Genomic DNA, 25,499 nt, shown 5'->3' on the forward strand with positions numbered 1-25,499 from the left:
TTTATCGGCGGCATCCCTAGCCACAATACAAGAGGAAGCGAGAACAACGATCTGGTACCACCCACTTTCAAACCAAACATGGGCAAATTCTCCTTCTACAGCACTGCCACCCAAGTGTGGAATGCCCTGACTCCCTCCCTCAAAAAATGAAAATCCCTGGCGTCCTTTAAAACAGGCCTGAAAATCCACCTTTCAGCATGCCAAAGGGAGAGGAAATGATTACCCCCCCCCCCCTTAGTCTAGTGACTACCCCCACCTCCTGATTTTTGTTGTTATTTTTCATGTCATGATTATGAATTGAATACCCAGGACCTGAATGGAAACAAGACAGCAAGGACTTTTTTCGGTGATCCCATTGGACATGTTTGACTGTACCCTGTACTGATACAATTTCTGTTTGACTGATTACATTTCTGCCAATAAAGTAATCAATCAATCAATCAATGTCTGTACCGTAAATCAGAGAACAAACAGATATTTCATTTGTACACTCTCAGAGTTACATTGAGGACTTTACACTGTAGGTTGGGTTTCCAGCGATAAAAAAATTGGGGGCTGTGGCCTAATGCATATCAAACTGGGTGTTCTTTATATTAAAAAGGTTGAGAATCACTGATCCAAGAGACAACAGTCCAGCTGCTGTTACTATACTACAGTATATGTGTATCTGTAGCACAGGGTGAGAGACTATTACTCTATTGCTGGGGGGTAAAGACCAAACTGTCCACACGGATCAAAGACCTTCCAGACAGCACAGCTTGGATTGTGCTGTCATCTTTGGCCAGTGGGATAGATGAGTGTAATGCAGAAAAATACCCAGGACAAACCACAGTCACAGATCTCCTCGCTATCGTTTCGACAAAGGAAACAGAACCATAAGTAAAGACTATGACAATACATACATACAAACAAACAAACAATATACATATGAATATCTTTAATGTAGAATTATAGACTTAGTTATTCGTGATTGATTGATTGATTTCTTTATTGACAAATTAAATGTACAATTGATTAGAAACGTTTTTATTTATACTGAATACATTTTTGACAAAGGAAAAGATGACTAATAAGTATAACATATCTGATGTGAACCATTAGCCTGAATGCACCCATTACAGTTTGAATGTGTTCCGGTATCTTCCTGGGTGATGTTATTTCTTCTGCCCAGAACCCTTTCGGGGACTTTGGGAAGCTAAGTGCTGCATGTTGAATCCCCCCAAGCACTGTTTATTTTCAGATCTCTAAGCTGAGTATGGTAATCACTGAAAACATGCCATACTCATATCCATAATATCCAAGCTCTCCTAAATTCTACAGTACGTATACACTGTGAGACCAGGCAAGATGTGCTTTGGGCTTCAGGCAACAGATTATGTCCTTAGCATTATCCGTGGCATCTGGTGTACTGACCTGTATGACTAAAAATGCAAAATATCTCACTGTTTATCTAACATGTAAGGTTACTGTGAAGAACCACTCACTGCAAATCAAATCAAAACAGTCCTGTCAATTATCCATGATAAATTATCATACTGTATGAAAGCTTTTCCACAGGCTAAGCAAGCCATACCATATACTGTATCAAAAGCCATATGGCCAAGGTATGGAACAGTTTTCACCTGTCAACCATCAAGGCTGTTGAACAAGCCCTGAGCCCTGTTGCCATGTCGGTCTTGACAACATAGGACAGGCTGTCAAACAGACATTATCAATTAATGACTATTGTTCATTGCACTGGCACAATCAGTACACGCTTAAAGGACCACTTCACCACTTTTCAACCTCTTCATATAATAGGTCCTCACGAATAATCATGATAAATTAGCACCATTTTTTCTACTCTCCCCGTGTCTCATAGGAGGGCTGTGGGCAGTTCAGAAACCCGTCATCGTTCATTTTTTTTAAACAATATGTTTTTTTTAACAAAAATGTTAGATTTGTATTATCGGGAGAATGATGGCTTCCATTTTCGCATTGCAACTTTTCAGGAATAGAAAGCCTGCAGTTTCTATTAGCTTGGATTCCCCATCGATGATATTATTAATATAAGTCCCTCAAGTTCATATCCCCCACTCGCATAACTTCCACCCCCTAACCGCCCCAACCGCCACCCCACACACCCCGCACCACCAAACCCCACCCCCTCATGTCCCTCAACTCCATACAACCCCCACTCCCATACAGGGCTCGACGCTTAGCATTTTTCCAAGTAGCACGTGCATGCTCCTAAATTGAAAAATCTATCTAAAAATGTGACCAACCTTTGTTTTCTCATGCCAATAAAGCTCATTTGAATTGAATTGACATTCGATGCAGGGCAGGCTACTCGATGGTAAATTAGTATTGTAACATTCTCCTTGGCTTTGACTGCTTCAGACAGAACATCTGACATATACAGCTACAGAGTAGACTACTAACTTACTAAGCTATATAGTCTGCTACGCAGAGGGAGGTGAGGAGGGGGGTGGACCGACGTTCAACTACACCTCGGCATGGAGGTTGTGGGAGGAGGTGGTGGGGGGACAGATCTTTGCCTTTTTGCCGTTAAGCAGGTCACACATGGACAACTTATTATGTATCCAGCCAGGTCAGTCATTCACGCTGTGCACACGCTTTTGTAAGCGAGGTGCTATGGGTTGTTTTTGATCGATATCAATCAGTCCACTCCATGTGCGTGCGCGCATGCACTCTTTGCATGTACGCTGTTTCACCCGCGGTTGGTTAAAGTTGGTAAAAGTTATATCGAGTGACGTTCGAACATTACAAACTTTGCAAATAACTTTATTATTCATCGTGTCGGGGATAACAAGCAATTCCTTCCGTGATGCTATCATGCTAACCTGCTGCGTTCACTCTGTCTGCTGCCTGCCACTGCTGCCAGGGAAGAGCAAAGCACAGCATGCTAAAAGGGGGAGGGGCGGGGCGGTGGAAGCAAGGGGGATAGATCTTCAAAAACGCCGCATTGTGCCTCGACACGTTGTTAGGTTGTAGATCTGCTCTTTTTGGCCAACGACACCGCTGCACTACAAAAATGCATAGAACTGTGACTCATAGAATGTGTACGGAGACTGTCAGAGCCTTGTCTTTATCACAATTGAACGGTCAAATTCTGTAGTAGCACTGGTGCTATACTAATTGAATTTCACAACTCGCACTGTGCTATTTTTAGTAGCAAATGCGAGTACCTAGTCACACTGTCGTGCTCCCATACCCCCAAACCACCACCCTGCACCCCCACCGACACCACGCACCCCCAAACCCCACCCCACCCCATACCCTACTGCCCCCCACCCCAACTTCTAAGCAGTTCCTACATAAAAGCCCCCATACCCCAGCACTCCACAACCCCCAGCCCAACCACCTTCCATGCAGTTACTATCTGTAAGTTTGGAGACAATTGCACAACTACCTTGTGAACCTTGCGTATTCTTGCAATAGTTTCTACTGCAAATCATTGGACTATAATTTAATCCACTCCAGTAATGTAGGGCTCTTACTTTTGTATCACAACGGTATAAAGGAATGAAGGAAAGTAATGGAGGGCTCTTACTTTTGTATCACCTGCTACAAGTCTGGAACGGAGGTGTGAGATAATTTAATTCTATGCACTGTTTGGCAGAGCAGCTAGTAGACTACTGTATATGAAATACTGTGAGGTACACGTTGTGTAGTGGGCTGACCTTTTCTATGGAAGTGTTACTCAACTGTCTCAATAAAGCAACTATAGTTCTACTTGGGTGTTGCCAAGTAAAAGTTACAACATCCCAAGTTTTGGTTTGAAATTGCCCGAGCTGAGAAATTAACTGTATGTAGTTGGAATAGTGGGGCCATGTTTCAACATGTCTAGGCCTAAACCTTATAATACAATATGTATCAGCAGCCCAACTGATACACAAGTCTGACACAGCAGCGGTACTGCTGGTGCTAAAGGGATACAAAGTTGGGCTTAATTAAAAGTAATTAGTGCCAACACACCACATGACCACATTCATTTTGGGCTGCCTATCTAATCTACTGTACGTGGTCCTCCACGTGTAGGAGAAGACAGGGCACAGCTAATTCCAATTATCTTCTTCATTTGATTTTTAGGAAGAGGGCCTTATTTGTTGAGTGGTTAGATATGGCTGTCGTGAGTGCTAATAATGCATTAACCACGGAAATGTCACAACCATGGTAAAGGATTAGGTTCATAATCCTGGGTTTAACTCTGATATAACAGATACACTACGCTGCGTAGTCATCGTCCAAGAGTACCATGAAGTTTACTGCTCTCAAACTAGAAGCTTGAGCGTTCTAGCTTAAGAGAGCTCTAGGGGCTAGACGCCCCTGGAGGTTGTGCTGCTGCGTCAGGCTGCTCCGTACATGACCTACAGTAGCAGTTCCAACCGACCTACCAATATCCTTAGATCCACCCACTATTGCTCGCGGGCAAAAGTGCTTGCAAGCCTTGCATCATGTACACATGGTGACGATTATAGTAGAGTACAGTGTACACTGTACGGTGCATCCAACCAAATAGCATGCTGTTGTTCCCAAATCAAACTACTTAACGGGAAGGCAAGAAATAGTGTCTTAATAATTATTTTAAATGTTGCCTATAATGACATGCCCAACATAGGGATGTCAGGTTGAAAGTGGTTAATTAAATAATAATAACAAGAGAGGCTGTGGTATATGATTATAACGACAGCTACTGGTGTTTGGTTTGCACAATGCAAATACAGGAGCATAGCAATGCCCGTTTCCAGTTAACCATAAGATTTACCCACAATGTTAAACAATTTATTATGGTTACCAACTACAGTAAAATATCTCATGTGTAGCACAGCAGTGTGATTACACAACACAAAACCTAAATTCGTTACTATGGGGAGTTCCAATTCAACCCGGACCGTGTTATGATTATCTGCTATGATGATTTTCTGGGTTGAACTACTGGAACTGTAGAAAGCTAGAAACATTTCAGTTCACTGGCACTTGTGAAATCTGAAATAATTTTAAACTGCAGCCCTTTTATTTACATCATTATATAAAAAGGAACATGTGCTCAGAATTAAATTGAGGTTTCCCACAAGGGAACGAAAAATGGCCTTGACAACTCAATTTACACGTACTCTTCGGTAATTGTACAGCCTTTAGCATTAATAATTGCTTCCATTTCATATTACGATCAGTAAACAGTACTGTATCTGCTGGCAGTATCGCCTGTCCTTTATTTGCAGTATACTTTGGTTCTTCAGTGTTTAAAAGATCCCCACAAAAGTTCTGTGAGTATCAAACTTGTAGAATATATTGCAAACACTGAAAACAGAAATGCCAAGGTCTCTGGAGAGATACCCTTAAAAGTATTGTGCCTGGTTTCAACAATAAGAGTAATAAAAAAAATGCTACATCCTCAGACTGAATTCTCTCGTTCACTATTATCACAAAGAAGCAGGATGGAATGTTTCCTCACTTCACAATGTGGTATTTGTACATCAGGGCCATGCTGAGAGCACTGAGGGGGCATGGGCCCAAATCCAAGAAAAGGGCACATTTTTGGGGGGAGACATATTGGGGAGACATATTGTATGATAAGTCATAAACTTTGTCTGATCAATGGTGGTATAAAGAGGCATTTGAACGTGTGTGGGCTGAGAGTAGTGTCCTCAAAGCTGCAGCTCTGTAAATGGAGTGGGGTTTCTATTATATTGTTGTAGTGAGATGGAAGGTTTTACAGAAACCTGCAGCAAACGTCTGTCTCATTATCAACACAACCTAACAAGACCAGATCGTTTCTGCTTGAGACTTGAGAGAGCCCAGATGCAGGCAGGAGGAGGGAACTTGTGAACTCATACTGCCACAATCTGGCGGTTAGTCAGGTTAGCATATAGTGGTTTCTCAAAAAAAGAGGAACGACAACGGGACTGTAGGGAGTCGGAACATATTCCCTGTGAAGTTGCCCTGAGATCTGATCCCTGTCACTCACAGTTGCAATGTTGCATATGGGGAGAGCAGGTCGTCCAAGTTAAAACTGATCTAGACGGGATTATCAAGACATTATTGCAATTATAGCTGCAAGGAAAGCTGCTGCTTGTGAGTAACATCGGAGTGCTTTATATATGTGTCAATTCTCTCTTCTCTGAAGTGGGAACGGCTTTTCTCTCTCTCTCTCTCTCTCTCTCTCTCTCTCCACAGGCCTGTCATAATGTTTAGCACAGTGGTCAGCTATGCACACACTGCTGTCATTTGCAGTGCATCCAATAACACCCAATGCCCGCCTGAATACCTTTACCCCTAGACTAATTGGTCCGTAACAACAGTCCAGTCCAGTATGGTACAGTACAACACCGTACAGTATGGTACGGCACAGTATGGTATGGTACAGTACAATACAGTATGGTACAGTACAGTACAAGAAACAGTGCTCATCTGCAAGTTTTCTTTTTGGTTTGACCATGTTGCTGACATCAGTGACACGCCTGTTTTCTTTTCCCGCCCTGTGACTTGTTGTTGTTGCACTCACTTCCTCGTATGACGGCGTTGTGTACTGAACGCGAGCCGATCTACAAATGATCAACGCGTTGTGGATGCACTGCTTGTGGACTTGTAGATCGACATGAAGACAACTCGACCACTTTTTGTCAGGTAGAGTAGAACAAACAGCTCAATAGCTTACGCATGATTGCCCTCTTGTGGTTAGAAACGCTAGAAATGACTTTTCTACATTGAATGCAGAATAAAAATATTTGTATCGGCATTACCATGGCGGGCCGCACAGACCTGTTGCGCGGGCCGTGGGTTGAGTAGCGCTGTACTAGAACATACTAGATGACCACTGATCAATCTGAAGCCCTAGCATCCCTAGTCTGGGGTGAACGTTCACTGAAAATAACAGATATACAAGTTCACAATATGTTACACTGCTGATAATAGTGCTGACAAGTCTACGAAGCTATATAATTATGAAATCTATGAACATGTTTAATCTGAAACACAATTCTATACAGTATGTATAAACTACTGTATCCATTAGGGGTCCCTGCTTCATCTCTCTGGCCTGAAGTCTCTAATCTAGGAAAATATGATTAAATATTAATTTATTAATATAAAGATACTTGCAACTTCAGTGTGATGTGTGCTCATGCGTGCCTTTGAACAGATACAAAATGATGGCTCATGTTGAAGACAACAAAATGAAACGTTCGACTAAGAAAATAGTTTCGTCATGGTGAGGCTCGACATGATATGAATATGAAAACATTATTGATGTGCCAGCGCAACGCGTCTGTCAAATATGGCAACATTATTGATGTGCCAGCGCAACGCGTCTGTCAAATATGGCAACATTATTGGTGACAGCTCAACTTCCCAAAATATTGAAAATTGCTTTTGACAGCGCAACTCGACAAATTATTATTGTGATGGTGCAACATTACAAATAGGAAACAATGATCAATTGACACCATGAATTTATCAACCCACCTAAATTAGTGAATTACGTACCTTACCTTAAACACCTCAACCAGATTATGCAAATTGTGAATATAACATTTTCTCACTTGTGTGCTCCAGAAGCACTGCACTGAGTGCACTCCAGCATGTACTATACTGTACTTAAATTTAACTTATTGCTCTTTTCCTAAATAAACGTTTTACTTTTGAATTAACCATAAATAATTGCAATAAGTGGACAAATTATTTTTCTCACACATTTGGGAGGAAAATAAGGTCACTCAAAACATTCCAGATAACTAATGTGAAAAAAACCTGAACTGAGCGGTGCGGTGAAACTATAGATTTATTGTTATAGTTACTGTACTCTACTGTGCTCTGTACTGTATTGTAGTGCACTGTACGGGGGTCCCTGGAACATCCAGACAGACCCCCAGGAACGTGCCCAGGGGGGCGGTCAGGTTCTGGCGAGCTGCCACGCTTCCGTAACGGTCAAGAAATTACAGAGTTACCATTTGGGGGTCCGTGTGGCCACTTTAGGTGTTCCTAAACTTTTTCCGTGCTCATACTTACAGACATAAGGTTGGACACACAGATTCTTAATGGAGCGGAGGAACCACTCAAGAAGAGAAGAAAAAGATAAATGGATCGCCATTTTCTTTTAACCCTGATTCTGGGGAACCTATACAAAGCACATGTTTTGCCTCCTTTTTTTAATTCTGACATCATCACCTGGTAGAACGTAGTTGTATTTAAGTATGACGCTGCATTGAGCCAGAATTATCTGCAGGGCCAAGTAATACAGGTATGCACAGTAAGAGGCACATACTGTATATTGCCTATCTAGAGTGACTTACACAGTGCAAGATCCAGATTGATGATGTGGAGTCTAAAGAGGTGAGGTTTCAGACTATGGCGGAAGACGGTAGTGAGTCTGCAGTCCTGACGGATGGGCCGAGTCAGGAAGAGTCTAGGTCGCCAGGGTGTGAGATAGGGACACGAGGGACGTGCCTGTATTTCCTAAATATTGCTTTCAAGATATGGTGCCAACTTATAGATCCTTTCCAGAGCTTTAGAGAGGGAATACTAGCCTATAAACATACACTGCCTGTATGTCATTGATTAGTAACAGTAATATAATAGTCACAATGAGATAGCAGTGCCGTTACACTACTCTTTAACTTAACGCAAAATATAGTATTATTTCAGCAATGTGCTACTTTAAAATGCATTACTCACAACTCTGCATAGTTGAACCCTAGCATGCCTATTCTTTTTTGGCAAAAGATAGCAGATCTACAAGCTCACAACACACCGCGATGAGTTTTGCACATATGACGTGTGCATCATCACATCATTGAGTGCATCTTTGAACTTGAACTCTATTTTCGGCGAAGATAGTATAGTGTAAAGCCCTTAGGAATCTGGTGGGTTTACATGGTTAAATTCCTTTGAGCGTGGTGCGCCGGTGGCTGACTTAATTAATGGTGTGTTGACCACATCATTTCAACATTCCAGGTTTTGGCCAGAAACCGCCATTCCCCCCTCTATCCTCAGCGACAGCAAATAAAGAAAAAAACAGCTACAAAAGAAAAAAGCAAAGTCTCTCACCCACTTGTTCATCTAACAAGTTTATAATAACTAGAGTTATGCGGTCCTCACACCTATGTTGCACCGCCGATCCAACCAATATGTATGAATCTGTTGCCCTGGACAACCGGGTCTCCATACAGTATATGCCTACCGGTATATACTGTATGAGAGTATCAGGTTTGTGGTGACAGGCCTATATGGTTATGTCTGAGTCAGAGTGACGTGGCCGTGGTCCTGCCTACAGTATTATTGGGGTTATGGTTAGGGTTGACTAAATCATATCGTCATTACGTCACCATTGAAAACCAATTACACTCTGGCATTGGGTCCTTTAATCCACATCTTTATTACGTAATCATTGAGAGCTTTAAAGGTATTAAAGGTAATGCTCCTATGTATACATGTATGTAATCTGGCACCACTGCTGTATCAGGCACAAGTAGTCATTACGTCATTTGCTGGGACAGTGCATACGCATCAAAATTGCTGGGACGGTGCATACGCATCAAAATTGCCGGGACAGTGCATACGCATCAAAATTGCCGGGACGGTGCATATGCATCGAAAATGCTGGGACGGTGCATACGAGTCCCGGGCGAAACTAGTACTTGCGCGCTCTGCTTGCGCAAGTAATAAAGAATGACGCAATTCTGGGAAATCCCTTGTGATGATGATGATGCCCCACATGACGTCAAAGGGACCCTAAAAAGTTTAGTTTGTTTGCCTCTGGAAAACACACAACACTTTATTTGTACAGCGCCTTTCAGAAAATGTCTTAACAACACATGCACAAGACCCTGGCTGGTAATCCAGTCTGGCAGTGTGCCGCAGGTTTGACTCCCGATCCCGACGGCCTTTACAGCATGTCACCCCCCCCCCCCCCCCATCTCTTTCCCATTTCAGTCAGCCTACTGTCTATCCCTCCAGAAAAAATAAAAGAAACACATGAACAAAACGGTTTCTGCCTGATGTATGAGTGATAGCAAGATTCTTCAACCTTTGGATATTTGTACACACTATGCAACTTTAATATTTTCTTGGCTACTGTATCTGAGAATTAATAAAGTTTGCCAGTTTTGAGCATTGGGTGAGATGTGACTGCTCACCCACCACCACCATTCTTTTTTGGTTGAGCGCCTATGCCAACTAGTGTTGTTTACTGCAAAATGATGCTTGAGAGCTCTGCCAAGCTTCGATGAATAGAAATCAAAGATAAATAAGGTTAGGAATAAAGTATGAGAACAACTACCGGCACATTCACTCACAGAGGAGTACACACAGACAGACAGCACACAATAAATAACACAATATGTTTTTCATCTAGAAAGCTTTTGTTACCTTGGACAAGGATGTTCACAGAAGTGGTTCTCGGTCGACTGCTTGTCTGGACAGCGCAGACATATAGACCTTCATCTGTCATGTCCACGTTTTCAATCTTGATGGTAAACTCGTCCTGATTGAGGGTCACGAGACTCACTCTGGGATCCACTGACCATTTGTCTTCCCCAGCATAGAGTATACTTGACCGGTTTAGCCATGCTGTGTGTGTGACAACATCCCCTTCCTGTTCGCACCTGTACAGTAAAGGGGGAGAAAAGAACGTTGAATGTTGTAGAATGTTAAAACTTTCCCTGATCTTCCTGATCAACTCATAGTATGTGCATCCGGAGCTAATCTTGCAAACCACTGAAGCACTCAGCTCCAATCACTTGTGGAAACTACCAGTAGGCTACAGAGCAGAGTCCTATGATGAGCCGGGTACACATGGATATCAGACGGGCACCCACGGGTGAAAAATATACCTTTAAGTTCACAGAGACGGTGAGTACCAGGGACAGCTCCAGGGAGGGGACGGCTAGGGGGGCTTTAGCCCCCTCTGGTGGAGGCTTAACCCCCCCCCCCAAAGCCTTAGCCCTCGCCTAAGGCCCCCTAAGCCCCACAAACCAAATTGACTGACTTCTATGTAAACCAAAATTCATTAGCCCCCACTCTAAATAGCCAGCCCCAATTGTGTGACGTGCAAAATCCTGTAGTGTTAAGCACGTGTGTGACGTGCGCTAGAGGCCATTAAAATATCATCAATGCATCACTGGTTCTACTTCTAAGTATGCCAATGTAACTCATTCTAAACAACTGATTCATCTGGTTGGGTGTAAGGGGCAACACAGCCTCTAGGAGCCACGAGTGGGGCTGACACTCGTTTCAGCTGAAAGGAGGACTGATGTCACAGAATTGAGTGGATGGTAGGAATGTAAAGACTCATACGTATGTAAGAATGAAAATCACATCTTTGAAATTTGCTCCTTTGAAATCATGTTCTTTTTCTAAGTATATTTATCCTTCAAAGGCCTGAATATGCCTGTGAGGAACAGAGCGCCTGAGGTTAGTCTAGACGCGATATAAACACCAGCAATTCAGCATGGTGGAAATATAATGGAAGTAACAACGCTTTGCAGGCGAAAGACTGCTGGCTCCATTTATGCTGTCACAGCTTTGGCTAGTGACATCAGTCACTTCCACTTCAGTGGCGGCAGTAGGGTCAATGGCATCCTTGGGGCATTTGTAGTGTTATGATGGGAAAAGAAGACAAAACTTCACTGTCTGTGCACAATCGATACATAGGTATAAGCAATGGCTTTCAGCGTAATGGACCACGGTGAATGGGAGATGATTGATCAATGTATTGTGACACTAGCCTGAAGCTACAGTTCATATTTATATTGGCAACAGTAAACAAATTTCTCTGGGCAGTGTGAGCATTTCACAGGAAGGGCACACTACCAATTCAATGGCTTGGCTGCAGCACTTCAAGTAAAGCCCGGTTTCTTTTACTCTATGGTCATAAACAGCATACAATAACACCAGCAGGCAGCAGCACCTGTGGTCTGCTGAATTGTCCAGCAATGACATTTTCTGACGAATAATAATAGAAGAATAAGAAGCACCATTCCTGCATAGAACATCACTCTAAGCACTTTACGATATTGAGGTCAGCAGACAGTACACCGACCAACACCAACGGACAAACAAGTAAAATGAACTGCTTTACAGTTTTAGGGCAGTTTACTGAACACAATTCACTGTAGTAGATGTAAAGTAAAATCCTCAGAGGTAACTGGTGGTAACTATGGACACCTTTGGGTTTTGAGTAAAACGATCATTGTGGATTTTACATTATGAAACCCAGTGTTGTAAACTTCAAAATAAAGGCGCCAGAGTGCCAGCAGATATGGCAGATTTGACTCTGAAAAGCCCCTATCTTCTGTACCCCCCCAAAAAACCGGGAGGCATAATCTTCCGTTCTTAGTTCTTCACTCACTCTGGTCACGCTAAAGTCTCTCTTATCTAGAAGCGTTAATATTCCAAACGAGATGCGTGCTGAAGTCAGAAATGAAGACAGATCATTGTCCTTCTGGTGAAAACCATGGAGAGGTCCCTAGTTTTAGAGCAATGAGCCATTCTAATCAGGCTGCAAACAAGGAAGTGTATACACGAGTATAGACGTCCAAGGCCTCCTACCCCCCTCTCTCTTCTTCCCTTTGTTTCTTGGAAAAAATAACACAATGGGAACTACAGTATGCACAAAAATGAATTTCACCCACCATCTTACTTGTAAAACTGTGATGTGAAAAAAAAGATGATTCTAATTCTGAATCATGTACTTAAGTACAATTTTGAGATTTTTTTTTTTTTACTTTATTGGAGTATTTCCAATTAAAATTTATTATTTTTCTCCACCCCTTTTCCCCTCACTGTATACCGGTATGTTTCTTTCCCCTTTTTACCTCCTTTATGATGAATTCCTGTTCTGTTCTTTGGCTATATAGAAGTGTCTATTTGTACATGTCAAAAAAAAACATGTCTAAATGTTTTGATGAATTGAACAAGGTGGACCCTCTTGTAAACAAGTTGAGTCTTCTTCAGCTCTACTCCACTCTCTCTACTGCCTGGTTGTTCAAAACGATATACTGTAGGAGGAGGTATTGGTCTGTTTTGAGGCTCCCTGAGACCAATAACCATGTCCTTTGTTTTCATAGCATAGAATTGGGTGCAAGGCAGTAGGTCTGATCCCAGGCTGTAACTGCATCAACAGCTGCTTGCATCTGCCCTGCAGGGAGGGAGCCCATGAGACTGAGAGTCAAATCATCTGCATAATTTGCACTAGTTGGTAACAAGTGATCAAGAAAGTTAAACCCCCACCTTGAGGGACACCAGCTAAAACTACCTGCGGATTAGAAAATGGTTTCCCCATTTGACTGTTTGTCTCCTATCCTCCAGATAGCTGCACACTGTTGTTCTTTGATACTGCAAGCATTGTCAGTGAATGAAGGAGATGACCATGGTTGATAATATAAGATTTCGGTCATATGAAAAGAATATGGAAATACATGACATGGTATTTTTTTCTTTTAAACATTGACAAAATAAAATCGATTTTTCGATGCAGTTACAATATCGTTACACCCCTAATATATATATATATATATATATATATATATATATATATATATATATATATATGAGGTGGAATCTAAATACTTGGGTTTTCAGTCTGTGGAGGCACTTTCACTGACTGCAAAAGTCTCAGTCTTGATGAGTTTCTATTCTGACCCAAGGTTGACAGCATAATGCCACACAATGGCTAGACTTAATCTAATAGAAGATGAAAAATTGGAACTAAACTGAAGATATGACATTTTACTGGATGTCATACCATATAGAGTTTGACGGAAACGTTTAATTATCTTTTTCCATATACTAAGAAATTAATCTTGCATAAAATTGTTAACTGCTAGTATTCCTGGCTTCAAGCACAGATGACAAACAAAATCTAATCCCTTTGTCAACTCTCCCAAAGCCATGAAAGTGGAAACTGAAGATGTGAAATTTTTGCTTTGAACAAACAACTCCTGTCACCTGCATACATGTCACCTGCATACATGTGTATTCTGACACAGGAGTGTGTGTGTGCATAATTAGGATGCATACTCCTTGCTTTGGAGTAGCCCTTTTTACCAGCTCATTGCAAAGCAAGCAGCAGGTCTATGAATAGGTCTGAAACTTGTAACACCGCAAATTGCGAGAGAACAACACCCTTGGCTCACTAGTCGACACCTAGTCTCATTGGTGAGTGGGTTGCCTATTCCGCATATTTCCCGCCACGCTTCGCTTGTTCTTCACCTCACAGTTGGCTGGTTTTGGGAGGCTGGTTAGCTTATTTCTGAAACGACCGTTGACTACACTGGCAACCATACTGCCGACTACTTCTGATTGCTGATTGGCTGCCTTGTCTCCAGCAAAAACCTATGGGGATAACATCCCATAGTCTGCACGCCATGAAGAGGACTCACAACCGCTTCGTCATACTAGCCATGTGGAAATTGACGCTAGCAGCCAGGCAAATAAGTGGCAAATAAACCACACGCATCAATGTGACCGGCATGATGACACGCATCACAGACTACCGCGGGGACCCCCCTTATCCATGGACCCCCACGCAGAATCCCGCGGCACGCTCGCTAACAGAAACTAGAGTATTAAATTAAAAGTCAACATTATTATTGAAATAATACCATAATGTAACCATATCGTGTATTGTCTATTTCCTGCGGCAGCTTAAGAAGTTCAAAGTCAGCCAAGCAGCCATGACTCACTTCTATAGGGCCACTATTGAACGTGTTCTCACCTTCTCTATGCTTGTCTGGTTTGGTTACACAACCTCTCAAGACAAATCAAAGCTGGAAAGAGTAGTACGTTGCGCATCAAAAAACATAGGATGCAGCCTCCCTACACTTTCCTCACTCTATTCCACCAGAATAATTAGGAAGGCAAATAAAATCATTGCAGACAACTCCCATCCTGCACATCACCTCTTCAATCTCCTCCCATCAGGCAGGAGATATAGAAGTATCCAGAGCTCAACATGTCGCTTCAGGGATAGCACTTACCCCGTAGCCATTAGACATCTGAACTCATAGTATATGCATATAGCACTTTAAAAAACTGAATGTAATTTCCTATGCTGCTGGTTTTTGTTTTTGTATTGTACTGTCCTTCTTGTTTGTGTATCAATGGTTGTCTGTATATGTTGAGTATGAACCAAGACAAATTCCTATCAACTTGTTGACATGGCAAATAAATTATTGAATCTTGAATCTAGACTATAGAAATATATATGCCTGTCTTGTTCTAATTAGGCTTTAGCTTATTGACATGCATGGTGCAAAAGATGCACACTTGTCTTTGGACATTTTGTTCATGGGGGCATTTTAGAAAAATAAAGGGAAGCTCCACACACTCAGATCTGCGCACAATCAATCAAGCTTTCGGTCTACTGACCTTCAGGCTTGGGGGCATTTAAAAGTCACATTTGTCAAAACTAGAAAAAAATGTACAACATGGCATAAGTGGGACTGTTGTTGATTCTATTCAAGCAGAGCTATAAATGAGGATAAACATACTGCATCACTAGTTCACCAGACCAAATGGTTTGGTTATTGTTGCAAAGGGCGGTTGCAAACATGGTGCATTACATGGCTCAGCAAGCTTTAGACTTCAACTTCTTTAGACTTGCAACATCATATAAATGAAATGCAGTCAGGCGATGAGCATATGGATGGAATCTACTGTATGTTATGCACAAATCTGATTCCTCTAATATAATACTGGTGGCTCTGTGAGACAAGAGATGTCAAAAGAGGTGTTGAACAAATTGCTGGAATTGCTGCAGGCAGAACAGCCTCCTTGTTGCAACTTCATACATGAAAAGCCACGTGAGATGCAAAAGGAATAGAACTCATGGCATACAGTATGTTACTGTTGCAAGTGATTTATCTGCAGAAAATGCACTGAGGTCACGCACAAGTGCTGGGTTGATTACACAGGGAAAGAAAACTACCTGGTGAGATCAATTACATGACCGCAAAGGAAAGGCAGCACAGCATACCGTAGGCAATTGGTTCTCAGGGTGGGGTCTGGGGACCCTCAGTGGTCCTTGAGGAGGTTCCAGGTGGTCCCTAGCTAAATTAGTTAATATAATATCAATATCAACTACTTTAAACCTGTAAATGACATATTCACAGCCAAATATATTATTTTGGGTGTCCTTGACATGAAAAAGGTTCGAGAACCACTGCCGTACAACACTAACGGCATTTATGTTCCTTACCAGAAGTCTGATTTGTTAGGGATAGTGCCACATGTTATACTTCAGTGGTTAGGAAGAGCAGTATATACAGTATTTTGCCTTTGGCGAATTCTAATTATATGGCTAATTAATGGAGCTTTTATGGCTACACTAGTATTGCTCTTTAACGAACAGAAACAAAACAAGGGCAGCATCACTCACAGTAGGCTAACACAAATTAACTCCAACAGGATGAGACGAGCTAAATTAATATTACATTTTGAAAGCTTTCTATATCAGTCAGATGTGCTGAAGAGTGGCTATTAACCACTTAAACCCCAGCATCCATATTCTGAAGGGAACATTAGCCTAAAATAGCAGATCTACAAGCTCACAACGCTTATTTATTTGATATACAATGTACAGTTTTTTACAGTAATTCAAGTTAGTTTCTCTAAGAATATAGAGTTTAAGTGGTTAATTTCACTAATATAATCAGTATTGCTATTGTGGTGTTGTTCAAAGTAAACTTTCAGTTTCTATTATTTTCTTCAGATGAGAGCAACTGGCTCTCAGTAGCAAACATCCACCAGGGAAATATTTCACTGTAGTGTCATGACTTCAAATGTGTTTATGGAGTGTGGCTCTAATAGCACATTTCATCCTATTTATTCAGTGCAGTCGGGAACTCGCCCACACACAAGTGGATTTCTAGTAAACTTTCAAGATAAAAGCTGAAAATATTGGCTTAAAGTACAATACCTACTCCAATTCTCCAATCTAAAGTACTGTGTGTGTGTGTGTGTGTGTGTGTGTGTGTGTGTGTGTGTGTGTGTGTGTGTGTGTGTGTGTGTGTGCGTGCGTGCGTGCGTGCGTGCGTGTGTGCACGTGTGTGTCCAACACTTACTTTACTCAAAAACTGCTGGTTGCATACTGTATGTCTAACCCTCTATTCTCTATCTCTATTTCAAAAGTTGAAACAATATATGTTCAATGCCAAACTGTACACTACAGCTTATGATAGTGGTAGGATTGTTCCTAATATAAATGCATATAAAATCAGAAAATTGAATCAAATGGTCTAATTACATAGTAATTACGCCATCCAGGTTGCCAGTGTACTGTACCATACTGTAGTAGGCTGTACTGTACCATACTGTACAGTACCATACTGTACTGTGCTGTACTGTACCATACTGTGCTGTACTGTACTGTACCGTGCTGTATGGATGCGCCCTGTGTGTGTGTGTGTGTGTGTGTGTGTGTGTGTGTGTGTGTGTGTGTGTGTGTGTGTGTGAGTGTGTGTGTGTGTGTGTGTGTGAGTGTGTGCGCACGCACGTGCGCGCAGTGGAACGGGGTGTGGCCTAAAATGTGATGACATTTGCATCGCCGTGAAATGTTGCGCAATAACATGGTATTTCATGCAAATGCAAACTGTACAGTGATTATGACAGTTGCATGGATGCAACACATAATGCGTTATGTCTGGACAGGCATGCAGTAGGTACTGTGAATGGAGAGATGTGTGCAAACGGAGTGGTTTGGTAGGAGAAGGCGGACAAAGGCGATCGGATAAACGGGCGCAGGCCAGGGCTTTCAATTAGTGTGGCAAGATAATAGGCTATTGACGTATGGTCAGTGAATACACATTTGATAGAATGGAGCTCTCTTGGGTGCAAAAAGTAAAGCCTGCTCAATAATAATCAGGTCAAAAATATGTGCATCTCCATTACATGACAGAATCTAAGCTGTCCAGGTATAGGAGAGTCGAGGTAGTAAATATTGACTGAACAGGCCCATCGCGCCACATGATAAAAGTGAGTGGCATTCCCCTTTAACAGCAGCAGCTCTGCAACTAGGGAGCATGCTGTTTATATATTTATTTAGTCTGGACATGACTGATTAAGCACCAAAGAACTTAAGAGGAATAAATAGCTGTAATGTATAAGGCCGGGATAACTTCCCGGGAGCATTACTCTTTCAAACAGTCAACTCATCATCACCAAGTTGCATCTTTGTATCGACTGAGTCATTTGTACAACTCTTGTGTGCCCCCAACTTGACAGGTGCCATAGTTTCTAATTTACTTTTTGTGTCACATCAGCTTCTTGCAGTGATGCCAAGGGGCAATAAATGAAAGAGACACCACACTATAAGATTAATTTCCTGCCTGGTTTACATGCTATATTAAGGTCACCACTCTAAATGTGCTGTATTTCTATAGCACCATTCTCCAAAGCACTTTAGAAAGTGCATTACATTCAAGCACACATTCTCACTAGTGCCCGACCAATGCCAGATCCTGATTTTAGAGACTTGTAACAGCCCCCCTCTCTCTCTCTGTAATTAGCAGGCAACAGTGCAACACTATATCTCTCTCTCTCTCTCTGTTTCTGGCACAACAGCGCTACTTTTGCCCCTACTGGTACTCTAAACATCGGGACATAGTCACATAGGTTAGGACATACAGTAGCTGTTCCTTGGAGTGGTTGCACCACTAAATAACTCCACTGCCAAGTAAAGATTCACAAGAGAAAAACAACATTAATACAATACAATAATAATTGGGGAACAAGGGAAAAGCATTGACTGTATAACAGCAAGCTTATTCAAGGCACTAATGTTGATGTATTTAGCTTAACGCAGCCTTCATTAAGAGTCAATTCATGGACTGACAGCAGCTGATCATGATTACAGGCATTAGCACAGCACAAATCACACAGTAAGCCTTTGAAAAAGTATCATGCATATTCCGTGAGATAATACTGACATCAAAATACCAACCAACACATCGGCAGATACAGTATAGGCAGACTAGAATACTAATAATAATTGATTCATATTGTTAATTTCATCATTAGTCAATGTATTGCATTGTATCCAGTTGACAGTTAGTGTAAACATAGATCATTGGGAAGTTCTAGCAATAATAAAGAAGACCTGGACAAATTCTACCAATAAGCTCATGAGCTACAGTTAACCAAACAACTGGTACAAGCAACAATGCTCCCATAAGATTTGAATTTCACAAGAATTGCAGGATGAACGCACAGTACGTGCTCCACTTTATTTTTCCAGATTACAAGGAGGTCATTCCCAGGTCACGTTACAGTTAGGCTTTGCTAGTTCTTACCCTCATGGGAGCCTTTAAATGAGAGGATAAAACACTTGTTTTGGGGATAAAATATGAGTCCCTGAAGGTAGCTTCAATGGGCTCTGAGCAATTGACATGTCCACGTACAGCCACCCAGTCTTTCCTGCTGTGTCCCAAATGGATGCATTAAACTGGGGCAGCTAGTCTGTACTCCCCTCTCATTTTCTGTTTTCTCACACAGACAAAGATGAGAGAGAGACGGCCAATAAGCTGGTGGGATGTGGCTAGTGGCTCCTCTGATAATAATTGCGGCTCAGTGTCTGAGTAAGTGTATGAGCTCTGCTTAATTGAGCTGGACACAAAGCCAAGCCAGGGATAGAAGTAGTCCCATGAATAATATTAACTCTCTCCCAGCTTCACACATCAAGCCAAATTTGCCGGAGCACTCACTTCCACTTGCCTTGCATAAACGTTCTGCACAGCATCCATGAAGACGCAATAAATCACACGCCAGGGACCAGAGAAATGCTGCAGTTCCTTTCCTTTCTCCAACCAAAAATCTAGAAAATTAACTCGGCTGTAATCTAATGTATTAAGTTCGCTAATGGAATTGTACACATACAGTACTTGGAGGCTAGGGAGATTCAGGATGAACATCCTATATTATATAAATCATTGCATGTGTTTATCGGCACACTCTGGCCCAATTTCACCCAAGGTTACAATGTTTATGCAATTTGGTTTTGTCTTGGAAAATTAACACAATGCTAATGAACAATATATTGTACAGAAGTCAGAGATAAGATGATAGACCCTCTCGTACTTTCAACAAATCTTTCATGGTGAATGGGAGAGGTGATTTAGCAGAAAAACAAACTCTGCTATATACCGGTTAATGATAACTCTTTCATTGTACATTCAACCTTTTCCAGTTCACAAAGTCAGACAAAAATATATTATTATTACTTTGAGTTTCATCTTTATGTCAGTTTGACAGCTAGTCTTTGTTCTCTGGTACAGTATCTTTGTTTGCGGGATTTCTGCACGTTCACGACTGATTGAACTCCCAGGGGATATAAGGTAGTAGGAATAGAATGAGTGATTTAAAATACCTTTGAGTAAATTGTGTATTTGTATGCATTTCTTTATCAATGTGTAATGTCCTTGAATTAAGTACTAGACAAATATTCATCTTGAGCATCAACTTTTATAGGTTACACTCAAGAGGCCAGTGGTCCAGTTATGCCTGATCTAATTGGTTCTTCTAAAAATTGCCTGCCTTAAAGTTAGAAATTAATTATTATGTATGTATTTATTATTTGCCAAGTGTAGTTTTACACACACATCTGTCCATTGCATGTACCTGTCGTGTCATAACTAAATCAGTGGCCTTGTGTTAGAGTGTCCACCCCGAAATTGGGAGTTCCCAAGGCTCCTTCTTATACTGTACTTAGCATTATCACTGCTGTTGGGCAGAAAGAACCTTTTATGTCCAAAACTGTTACTTCTCAGGAAATGGGGGGGGGGGGGGGGGGGGGGGGTGTTCCAATGGATCCAATGTATTTATTATTTAGTCACAAGCTCTTGCTAACACTTTTTATTCGTTCAATATTTGTAAAACTCACAGACACACTTGTGACCACTTTCATCTTCACTCGATAATGAGCATTGGGCTGCTATTCTCAAGACCAGCAGTGCCTTGGTAAAATGGTTTGCATTTCTATAGCGCCTTTATCCAGAGAACTTTACCTGTTAAATTCACCCATTCACAGCAGAGGAAACCATACAGGGCACCAACCTGCTCATCTGAAGCAGCTCAGTGTCTTGCTCAAGGACACTAACAGGATTATGCCTCCAACATGTTACATGCATGTCTTTTTGGTGTGAGAGGAAATCCACCATGTAACCTTGGGGAGAACATACTAAAAGGGCTGCAACTATCGATCATCTTCTTAGCGATCATTGTATCTATTCTATCTCATATTGTACATTATGGTACTGTATGTTTGTATACGTAGACGCAGCTGTAAGAAAATGCAAGTTGAGTGTCCAATAAATCAGTACTCGTGTTACTCATGAGCTGAAACTAAAAAAATCTAATCAAATGTATTTATATAGCACATTTAAAAACAACTCTCATTGTACCAAAGTGCTTCACAAGGCAGAATATGGTACAGTACAATACAATGTAATACAATACAATACAATACAATACAATATAATACTGTTAAATTCAGTGCAGAAGACGTCAATAATAGAATAACAGGCAAATAGGACAAAGTAATCTCAAAGATCATGTCAGGGATTCAAAGGCTATAAGAATTATTTAAGTTGTGATTTAAAAGACTCAACGGAGAGCGCAGACCTAACAGGATACATACTACAATGAACTTCTTAACCTCAGTCAATACCACAATTATGCTATTTTAGTTTTGCTCAGGATATAGGTTTTTAATGTCAGATATCATATCTGTAGTCATAGAATGGAAAAATCACACCTGTGTGAAGTGGGGGGAGCTAATATATTAAAGTCTAACTAATGTTGCAATGATTAGGTGATGTAATGGTGATGTAAAACAAACAAACATTAAATTATCTTTATTGTTAATGTTTGTGAAACATTGAGCTAAAAACAAACTGAAAATTAAACCTGTCTAGGAGGCCCTCAAAAATGTATTGGACATGAAGTAGGCCTATAGCTATGCCCTGTGGAACAAGTCATTAGTATATGCTATAGATTCCATACTGATAATGTGTTCATTGCTGTGGGAGACGTGTCTTGATTAGTAGTCCTAAGACTTGTCAGACAATCAGTCGCCAGACAAAATGTGTAATTTGGATTTAATTATACCACATCCATCAGAAGCTTGAAAGTCACCTTGTGAGAATCAATCTAATATAAGGATGGATATTACTTCAAATTAATCAAAACAGGTTGACCTCAGAAGAAACTGTAAATAATGAACAGAAGGACAGTTGAATGTGTGACATACAATTTTAATGATGTGTGGGCCTATACAGTCTGTATGTATGTATGTATGTATGTACTGTATGTATTTGGTTAAAATGGGTGGGGTTTAAAAAAAGGCAAGAGCTTGCTCTGGTGCACTGGCCTAAAAGTGGGTCCTTAAAAACTGCTAAAACGTCTGAAATGTATGTATGTAGGTATGTATGTATGTATGTGTGTAGTATTTAAAAAGGGGGGGCTTTTTAGTAAAAGGCCCAGCCCACAAAACCTTCATATATTTAAAACAAATCCAAAATAAGGTTACCAGTGAAGGGCAAAATGCCTATTCACTGGGGACTATGCAAGGCAGAGGCGTCCACCCCCCTGAGTCCAAGTTAAGCTAGACCGCATACCTAAACCAATGTCCGAAATGTCCTCTAAAACCCAAGGGTAAAATGGATATAAAAATAGACAGTAATAAAGAAACCTAAAACCATAAAGGAGTAAAAGTTCACAGCAAGGCCTGGAAACCATTTATTGATTGGACAGATAAAAGAACAGAAAGAGATAAAAATCAACTTCTTTCATTAAGACCAGTGGGTGTTACAGTTAGTCATTTTTTAATCCATCTGTGCTCCATGAGTTTCCGCTGTACAGCACTGACCTGACTGATACTGGTCTGGCTCTATGCTGAACAGCACTGACCTGAAAGGGTCTGATACTGGTCTGGCTCTATGCTGAACAGCACTGACCTGAAAGGGTCTGATACTGGTCTGGCTCTATGCTGAACAGCACTGACCTGAAAGGGTCTGATACTGGTCTGGCTCTATGCTGAACAGCACTGACCTGAAAGGGTCTGATACTGGTCTGGCTCTATGCTGAACAGCACTGACCTGATACTGGTCTGGCTCTATGCTGAACAGCACTGACCTGATACTGGTCTGGCTCTATGCTGAACAGCACTGACCTGATACTGGTCTGGCTCTATGCTGAACAGCACTGACCTGATACTGGTCTGGCTCTATGCTGAACAGCACTGACCTGATACTGGTCTGGCTCTATGCTGAACAGCACTGACCTGAAAGCATGCTTGGCTGACTTTTCCCCTCTCTTTCCTGCTCTTGTTGCATGATCGATCAGAGTGGGGCTTCCGCAATCCGCACACCTCAAGAAATGACACTGTCTAATTGGCTACATTGAGAGAGACCCATCTAGCTAGTGAGGGCCGACTGGCTCCTTGTAGACATGGTTAACTTACTCCACTGTTATCTTCTGTGGCCTTGAAAACCTTTCTGCTCTCGTCTATTATGTGGCCTACTGTACACCTATGATGAATGATGATTTCATCTGAAAAGCTTTTCCATGATGTCGTAGCAGGGGGGGGTTGATATAATTACTACTAGATGGCTTACAATACAGCTACAGCTAATATACGGCAGATTTCATTTTCTGCGAAAATGACATGTTGATGTGCCTGCTTGGGTCAGCTGTCAGGGTCAGCAAGGTGATTTAAAGGTCTGCACATCTATTCATTTGATGTCTGTTCATTTCCATTTCCACATCCCTGGAGGTGGAAAAAAATAGGTGCAAAGGCCATGCAGGCATTGTGCCCTTCACAGTAGATGAAAACCAGCAGAGCATGACTGAGTTCAAGTCTTGAGACCACACACAAAGAGGTAATTGTGGATTTTTGTAATATTCTTTAAATATTTTTATTCCATCCAGTGCTAGATCATTTTTCAATTGCTCTTCCTGAGGTGCAAAGATGCCTGTTCCACCCATCACTTATACAATATATAAATAAAATTTTAAACTTGCAACCCAATCCAAGCTTGTATCTTAAAAAAGAGTGTCATTGTATAAAATATGAAATTTAAGTAAGTAGCCTTGCCGAGCCATCAGGCCCATAGGAGCAGGAGCCTATCTCCTGTTTCTGTAGCGTGAGGCAGCTTGATGTACAAGTTAGGGCTGACCCAAAAAAATCGATTAATCGACGTTCAATCGATACGCACGGGAATCGATTTAAAAATTTTGAATCGAATAGTCATTAAAAAAAAAGCGGCCGCTTTTGGTCCGCGAGACGGCCCCATTTGGTCCGCGAGCCATGCTTGCGCCTCGCAGCACCTCGCAACGCCTCCTCTTTCCCCGTGTTAACAACAAGGAAGGCAAGCGCATGCACCACAGCTCAGTGGACATTAAATATAGGCTACCATGTTTGATAAGTCATATAAAAACATTACTTACAACGAAAATGAAAATATAAACTTCACAGATTATAGATCACTTGGAATTATAACAATCTGTTGACTATTGCCTGAATAATGCCACTATAAAATCTCAACTTTTATCGATGAGCCATTGCGCTGCTTGGATTCACATGGTGAGTGCGCTCAGTGCACCGAAGAATTGATTTTTTTTGCTCCTACAGACCAAAACACCTTTTCTCTTTGGCATTTAATTGCACCTGATCGTATTATTGTAATTATGTAGCCTATACTATTTGCCTGTGTTTTGTCTTTTAATTATGCTTTTTTTTGTGCGCCGATGGTGATGCGATGCTCCACTTGTTTCAGCCTGTGGGCCTACAGCACTTTGGTCAGCTTTTATTGTTTTAAATGTGCTATATAAATAAAGTTTGATTTAGGCCTATATTGGAGCAGGTGCTGGCAAATAACTAATTACTGTAATGCAGTGAAGTTGCGCAAATGTCAACTCAATTAGCAAACGGAGCTGCTCTCATGCACTCTGCACTGCAGTCTGCAGATCTCTTCTTAGAGTTTACTTTAATATTATGGTTTACTTTCAACCATAAACCATGATATGATTGACAAACCTTGGATTATAATTCTTCATCGACCAACAGCGCATGCAGCATGACTATGAGGTAATTTAACTATGTGGGATTTCTCCATCGGCATCGCATGTCGATAAAAAAATGGGATTTCACTAGCATTATTCAGGCAATACTCAGATTGTTATAATTCCAAGTGATCTATAATCTGTGAAGTTTATATATTTTTTCCCATACGCACACTCACAGTCACATTAACTTTATGATCAATCAAATCAACCGTGGTTGATTTTATTTCTGACAAGTGTCAGGCTTGAAGAGTTCATTCATGTTACCGTTCGTTTACAATTGACAGAGGAGTTTGGATTATATATATTTTTATTTGATGGAGAGGTAAAGCCTGTGTCAGGCAGTTGACTTGTTACGGTCGGATGTTTTATTAAGCCTAATTATTTGTACGTCACTGCTTTCATGAAGGCTGCAAGCCTGCAACAGTTGTTGCTTATTGTTT

At 41.3% G+C, this 25,499-nt stretch overlaps 1 protein-coding gene across 2 annotated transcripts in view; it reads right to left on the bottom strand.

The window, feature by feature from the left end:
* ntm (neurotrimin) overlaps positions 1–25,499 on the bottom strand; it is a 361,645-nt gene that overhangs the window by 40,155 nt on the left and 295,991 nt on the right. For both annotated transcript variants that reach the window (XM_080780135.1, XM_080780134.1), the window contains one exon: positions 10,369–10,604. In XM_080780135.1, the coding sequence (XP_080636261.1) occupies positions 10,369–10,604 (236 nt within the window). The remainder of the gene's footprint in view (positions 1–10,368; positions 10,605–25,499) is intronic.

Source organism: Protomyctophum bolini, assembly GCF_963924005.1.
Source record: "Protomyctophum bolini genome assembly, chromosome: 13".
Lineage (NCBI taxonomy): Eukaryota > Metazoa > Chordata > Actinopteri > Myctophiformes > Myctophidae > Protomyctophum > Protomyctophum bolini.